Raw genomic sequence first — 7,181 nt, 5'->3', positions numbered from 1 at the left:
TGCTCGCCGTGCACTCGCCTGCTCCTGCTGCAAAGCTTTCACGAAGGCGTTCTTCAGCCGGTTGGTGTGCTCCGCCTTCAGCGCCTTCTTCTGGTTGGAAGTCATGCACTGCTCACACAGGATCTTCCCGTTTTTCTCCTGCTTCCAGTGCGGGGTGAAGTCGGTGCGGCACTGGGCGCAGACGAAGGGCTCCACGCGCAGGAAGGACGCGCAGCTCTTCCCTGCGAGCGGACGGGGGGGGGTGAGGGGCAGCCCCACGTTCCCCCCCAATATCCCCACGCCTGGGGCAGGTGGCGGAGGAGCAGAACCTGGAGGGCACTGACCCCGCGCCGCCCGCAGCCCCCGGCCCCCCGGGCTCTCCCATCTCCCTTCTGCGGGGGCTGCCGCCCCAAACACGCCCCGTGGGATCCACGGAACCCGGTTCACTCCGTTCCGCCACCGGCGACTCTCGTGCTCAGAAAGCAGCCGCGGGGAGGGGGCACCGCTGTGGGGAGGGGGCAGGCACGGAGCCCGGCACACACAGCCGGGGGCTGCCAGGGTTTCGCACGTGGGCTCCCCACCACGCGGGCTCCGCAGATCCCTCCCTGCTCCCTCCCTGCGCCTCCTGCCAGGCGGGCTGCACCGGGCACAGAGCCCCGGGGCTCAGCACACACGTGCAGCATCGCAGCGCTGCGGGGCCGGGAGCCGCAGCACGGGGCGAGGAACCGCTCAGCGCCGCCCGGGCCGCGGGTTCCAGGGTTTTGCGAGGCAAGAAAAGGGCTCGGAGGAGGCGGCACGCGGCGGGACACACGGGGGAAGGCCCCGGGCTCACCTTGGCTGTCGATAACGCTCTGCACCACCTCCTCCAGCCCCACCATGTAGATGAACTCGCTGTTGGCTGCGCTGGGCAGGAAGTGGAGCAGGGGCGCGGGCGGCTTCGGGGGTGGGATCTCCAGCAGCGTCTTCTCCAGCTGCTTGCGCAGGGCCAGCTTGGCGGCTGCCTGCGAGTTGGCGGCGTCGCTCAGCGCGCTGGGGCTGGGGAGCGGGGACGAGACCCTGTTCACAGAGCCAGGCTGGATGTGAGAGGCAAGGTTCATGTAGATGGCTGAAGACGACGTACGCTGGCAAGGAACAGAAGAACTTGATTGCTGGGGAGGAAGAGCAGAGGGGGGGGGGGGGGTTAACGCAGGGCTCGGCTCCTAAGGACGGAACCCCCCCCCCTCGTGCCCACCCGCTGCTGGCACAGAGGTGTGGGGGGGAGCAGCTCTCAGCCCCTTCCAGGAGCCACCTGCAGCACGGTGCTGTGCACCCAGGCTCTCCAGCACACCCAGCCCGGCACAGCACGGCTGGCCCAGGGGTTCCCAGGGCGCTGTGGGGCCGGGGCCATGCTGGCAGCCCCTATTTTGCCCCCCCCGTTGCTGCCAGCCTGCAGCCATCCCTCCCACGCAGGAGCTGTGCGTGCACCAATTCCCTGCTCCCCCGCTGCCGGCCGCGTTCCGCTGCAGCCTCCGCTCGCCCTGGGGCACGCGACAGCAGCAGAGCACGGAGCCTCCAGCCGATCCCGCAGCTCTCGCGGGCGTTTGGGGCACGCAGCCACCGGCCCCGGCCCTGCACATCTCCGGGCACGGATGCTTCAGCGCTCACAGAGCTGAGTTCACGCTCTGAACCCGGCCGGCGCAGCAGCTCCACGCTGGGCTCAGCACCGCGCTCGTACGAAGAAGGCACCGAAAGCGGAAAGCTGGGGCGGGGGGGACGCCCCGCTGCTCAGGGCGGGGGGCAGAGGAGCGAGGTCACTGCGAACCATCACCGTCCATCACCGTCCGTCAGCGGGGCGGGGACACGAGCCGTGGGGCGGATCAGGGCTGGCTCACACGCATTGAAATACGACAACGTGAATTAGCGCTAACGAACGCGCGGCTCCTCTGCAAGAGCAGCTGCTGTTGGCTCTTCAGACCAGACATGCAGCCACGCTCGCCCGGCCGTGGCCGCGATGCTTTGGGGCTGTGGTGCAGACACGTTTCTAACCGCACCACGGCACCGTTAGGGTGGATGAAGCCCTTAAGGACGGGCAGCGAGGCAGAGCCCCCTGCTGCAAAAGCGGGAGAGCTCTTTCCTCCCCATTCCCAGCCTCCACGGCCCGATTTCCAGATGCAAAATGCGTTTTGGAACAAGCTGCCCCCTGAGCTTGCTGCAGCCGGAGACGCACGGGGACGGAGCCCAGGTGAGGCTGCAGGAAGGGGAAGCTGAGCCGCCAACACCGCCGGGATGCAGCAGCCCCGCAGCGGGAAGCTGCTCATCACTCCTCCTTCCGTCCCCACGCCTGGGATGCATTCCCCTCTGCAAACTCTGCCCGAGTCACTTCACCCCGGGGGGCTTTGTGCTGAGCGCTGGGCTCATCCTGCCCTTCCCACTGCCCTCGGTTCCCCCCCCCCCGTGGGGCGCAGCAGCGGGCACGTACCGGCTGGTAGTTGATGGCTGGATTCATGCTTGGAGTTGTAGTGCGGATGAGGCCAGGCTTAGGAGGAACGCGCTGCCCCTGCAGCTGGGCAGGGTTCGGAGCAATCACACGCTGCGACATAAGCATATGGGGCAGGGTCGTGTTTGTGGCAGACCTAATGACACTGTGACCCTGGCAAGAGAGGAAACCGGAGTTAGGGAAAGGGCGCGAGGCGAAGCGGGCTCGGCAGGGCCCCCAGCGGGGTCTGCAGCAGCACAGCACCCACCCGCCTGCAACACGGGTTGCCCGGAAGGCAAAATGCTGCTCAAAGAACTTCGCTGCTCCTCCAGTCGCTGCTGATTCTAAAGAATCGCATTTGTTTGGCCTGGAACAAGGGTGCTGAGGTGCTCGAATGGCTGCAGAGGGGTGGGAACTGGGCCTGGGTCGGGGCAGGGGCAAACTGGGCTGCCCAGTGCTGAGCAGCAGCGGGATGGGTCGGGGCGATGCTCCAGGCACGGCCATGGCACTAAACACACGCACACGTGCACTACATCCAACCATGCCGATGCGATCAGCGTGCAAAAACGCAGGGGGAAAGGAAAGAAAGGGAGAAAATAATAATAACAACATAAAAAAAAGCAGGCAAGTTGCCAGCCAGCGCCAATAAAATGGAGAGCTGGAATCCACGGCGGCCGCAGTTGGTGCCCAAGTTCAAAGCAGAACAGACACGGGGCTCCAAAAATGGGGCTCCAAAAATGGGGCTCCCAGTGCAAGGCCCAAATGCAGAGCTCCCAGTACAGAGACCCCAGCGCAGGGCCCCCCAGTGCAGAGCCCCCAATGCAGAGCTCCCAATGCAAGACCCAAATGCAGAGGCCCCAATGCAGAGCCCCCCAGTGCAGAGCCCCCAATACAAGACCCAAATGCAGAGCCCCCAATGCAGGGCCCCCCAATGCAGGGCCCCCCAATACAAGACCCAAATGCAGGGCCCCCAATGCAGGGCCCCCCAATGCAGGGCCCCCCAATACAAGACCCAAATGCAGGGCCCCCAATGCAGGGCCCCCCAATGCAGGGCCCCCCAGTGCAGAGGCCCCAAAAGCAGAGGCCCAATGCAAAGCCCCCAATACAAGACCCAAATGCAGGGCCCCCAATGCATGGCCCCCCAGTGCAGGGCCCAAATGCAGAGCCCCCCAATGCAGAGCCCCCAATGCAGAGCCCCCAATGCAGAGCCCCAAACTCCGGCAGGACGAGGGCTCCGTCTTCTTTTCTTTGCCACAGGTCTGGAACCTTCAGCCGCCTCCTGTCTGCCCATCTCTCTCTTTTCTCCCCTCCCCTTTTTGAAGAACTTGTTCTAGATGAAGTTCTTCATTGTCACACGCAGAAAATCTTCACAAAGGCTGCGCAAACAATGCGTTTCCTCTTCCCCTGAAGCCCATTTCCTTTACCAGTCCCATCCCACTGCGAAGCCACAATAGACTTGACCCCACAATCGTTGCCATAGCAAAGAAAACAAATGCCACAAACAAAGGAGATGGTTAATGGAGGGAGTGAGGGACCAGAGACCAAAAGGAGCCCTTGGCCGAGGCAGGAGGGAAGGGAGGAGGGGAGGGAAGGGAAGGGAAGGGATCCCCTCCATGTGCCACGCACACCTCCCTGCAGCCGCTCTCCCCGTGGCCGCGGCTCTGTGCGCTCTGCTGCACCAAGGGCCACGGCTGGGGCGATGCCGGGACCCCACAAAGCCGCGTGCTTTCACCCCAGGCTTTGGGCTCCGAGCTCATCCCATCGGGCTCCTGTTTGCGGGATGCCCAGGACGCAGGAAGGTATTGCAGACTGCACCCTGCCCTGCTCCGCTTCCCAAAGAAGGCAAGCATTCCCACTTCCATCCCTTCTTCTGTTTGCGTTTTCATTCCCCCCTTTCTCAGACCGTTCCATATTGCAGCTCTGCTGACCAGCAGCTGGGCAGCTTCTCCTGCAGCCCCGGAGCTCCCGTCCCCAGCATCCCCAGCACCCGACCGAGCACTGCCATCCCCTGCAATGCTCGGCGTCTCCCACTGCACAGAGCAGCACGGAGGTGGCTGCAGCCCTGCCCGGCTGCCTGCTCGCTGCTCCTCTTCCCTCTGCGCCCGCTGTCCTATCCGCAGCGCAGAGCAGCGCCCACACTCACCTGCATCTCAGGCAACGCACGCTAACGGCGCGGAGACAAAGCGCACCGAGCTCAGCCTGGTGCTCTGTGCAGGGAACCGGGTCAGGAAGGCTCACCTGTAATGTCCTTAAGTTCTGAGGCTCGACCCCCTGAGCTCCAGGCCTGGAGGGCAGCTTGGACAGTCCCTGCTGTCCCACGTGAGCAGGAGATGGCTGGACGATAGACGCCGCATTCTGGACAACCGGAGTCTGGATGGAGAGAAAAACCAACGGCAGCATCAGCGCGCGGTGCCCGGAGGGGAAACCCATCGGCAGCCGCAGCCACGGACGTGCGGTCCAACGCTGGGGCTGCAGAGCTGCACGGCTGCAGAGCTGCACGGCTGCAGAGCTGCACGGCTGCAGAGCTGCACGGCTGCAGAGCTGCACGGCTGCAGCACCCACACCGACCTCGTGGCAGCAGGACAGCGGCACCACGCTCAGAAAAACGTGCGGCAGAGGAAGGGCCCGAGCGCAACGAGCCCTGAGCACGGCCGGCCCCCGGGTCCCGCGCAGCACCCGCCCCCCACCCAGCCCCACGCAGAGCTGCACCTTCTGTACCACGTTCTCCTTCTGCAGCTGGCTCTGCCTCAGCTTCTTCAGCAGCACGAGCCTGGCCTCCTCCAGCCGGAGCTCGTCCCGGAGCTGCTTGATGAGCTGCTGCCGCTCCTCTATGCTCTTCCCCTGGGAGCAGGCGGAAAGTCGGTCAGAGCTGACAGCGCTGGGAGCGGAGCCGTGCCCCGGAAGCGCTAAGGCACGCGGCGCCACGCGGGTACGGAGCCGGCCCCGCTTCGGGTGAATCCCCTTACCTTGAACATTTCCAGGTTGGCCGCCTTCAGCCTTTCTTCCATGCGAGAGCTGGAGCGGGGGCTGGAGGCCTCGTTGTCGGAGAGGACGATAATGTCCGGGGAAGGGGTGAGCCGGCCCCGGTCCTGGTCGCTGCCAACAGAACGGGGAAATGGGGCTGAGCCGCGCGGCCGGGCACCCAGCGGCCACGGGGGGGGCCGCGACCCCACAGCCCTCCCGCTGCGGACCCACAGCGAGGGGCGCCCGTAAAGGGAAACGTGAACCGCTCTCTGCCCGGAGCCAAAGCCCAGCGGAACCGCGACCTCGAAAGCAGCAGCGACAACAGCGCATCAGCGGGGGAAAAAGCAGAACCCCGAATCGCTGCCATCATCCAGCGGCATCCACGCACTGCCTCGCTCGTCGTGGCATCGCTCGGGGGACGGAGACGGCGAGAAAAGCCCTGCAGCACCGACCGGACGCAGCGGTGCAGGCAGAGCCTGGAAGCGCCCAGCAGCGCAGCGCCGAACAGGAGCGGGGCAGCCACGCAGGGCCCCGCTCCCAGGCTGGGGGAGGGGGCAGGGGGTAGGAGGAGCCCCGGCCCTCACGCTGGGAGCGGAGTGACCCGGGCAGGACCCCCGGGGTGGGCTCCTTCCAGCCCCACGCACCGCAGCGTTGGGGTGGTAAGAGCACTGCAAGAGCCGGGGCTCCAAGTGAGCAACCACGGCATGGAAACCCTGGGCCCACGTGGTGGAGCCCAAAGTGCCGCCCAGCACAGGCAGAGCCCTCGCTGAGCCCTTTGTGGGCACACGGAGCACCACGTGCAGGCGGTGTCCGCTCTGCCCCCGTGGGCTCCCAGCACTGTGTGCAGGATGCAGAGCAGAGGCTGCTCAGAGCTCCCAGCCTCCAGCAGGGAGCAGTGATGCGGGCTTGGTCTGCCCCACAGCAGCCAGGGCACGGGGCATCCTATGGAGGAGGCGGCTCCCAGCAGCTTCAGATTGCGCTGCCGAGAGCAGAAGCTGCTCCTGGCTGAGGCTCCCCCAGCTCGGAGCCCGCGGAGCCCTCCCGCAGCACTCCATGGGGCTCCTGCCCCACATCTCTCAGCACACCTCTCTGCACGGTGTTTGTCAGGGCAAGCCCACGCACCGAACGGCTGCGAACGAACCCACGCCGAGCAGGAACCGCAGGCATCTCCCTGCCCTCCCCTCCCCACGGAGCCTCGGGTGCCACCGAGCCCCAGGGACACAGGGACGCAGCGCTGGGCTCTGCTGTGCACCCAGGGACCCCCAGCCCGGGGCAGTGCAGCCCCATGGCTGCTGCTCTGGCTGCTGCTGTGGCTGCTGCTGTGGCTGCTGCTGTGGCTGCTGCTGTGGCTGCTGTGGCCGTAGCGACTCGGCTGGGCGAGCACCCAGCCACGGCCGGGCTGCCTTATTTACATTCCTTTGAGTTAAAAAATAATAATACCAAGGTCGGCTTCCGAAGCCGGAGCGGGGAAAGCAGGGCGGCTATCTGCAAGGAACGGCCGAACGCGCCGGGATTGTCGGATTTACTTTTGTCAAGGCAGGAGCGTCGTTACAGCACGACTCTGGGAGGAGCTGCACGGGTGGGAGCGCAGCCCCGGCGCAGTGACCCCGATCCGTGGGGCAGGAGCCGAGCGCTGCCCTCACTCCCATTGCTGGAGACGGTTCTCGCTGCGTTGTTTCAAAACTTCTAGCAAAAAAACTGCTGCTGTTCCTTAGGGCTGCCCTGCAAAAACCGTGTCCCCAGAGCTGCCCTGCTGCAAACTGTGTCCCCAGAGCTGCCCTGC

At 65.5% G+C, this 7,181-nt stretch overlaps 1 protein-coding gene across 1 annotated transcript in view; it reads right to left on the bottom strand.

Moving 5' to 3' along the window:
* GATAD2B (GATA zinc finger domain containing 2B) overlaps nucleotides 1-7,181 on the bottom strand; it is a gene marked incomplete at its 3' end in the record, with an annotated part of 10,426 nt that overhangs the window by 902 nt on the left and 2,343 nt on the right. Inside the window, 6 exon segments of the mRNA XM_021383615.1 lie at nucleotides 19-221; nucleotides 812-1,127; nucleotides 2,438-2,608; nucleotides 4,673-4,804; nucleotides 5,144-5,275; nucleotides 5,401-5,530. Of these exon segments, the coding sequence (XP_021239290.1) occupies nucleotides 19-221; nucleotides 812-1,127; nucleotides 2,438-2,608; nucleotides 4,673-4,804; nucleotides 5,144-5,275; nucleotides 5,401-5,530 (1,084 nt within the window).

Source organism: Numida meleagris, unplaced genomic scaffold, assembly GCF_002078875.1.
Source record: "Numida meleagris isolate 19003 breed g44 Domestic line unplaced genomic scaffold, NumMel1.0 unplaced_Scaffold443, whole genome shotgun sequence".
Taxonomy (NCBI): domain Eukaryota; kingdom Metazoa; phylum Chordata; class Aves; order Galliformes; family Numididae; genus Numida; species Numida meleagris.
The sequence above is the reverse complement of the archived record's forward strand: the minus strand, read 5'-3'. Positions and strand labels throughout refer to the sequence as shown.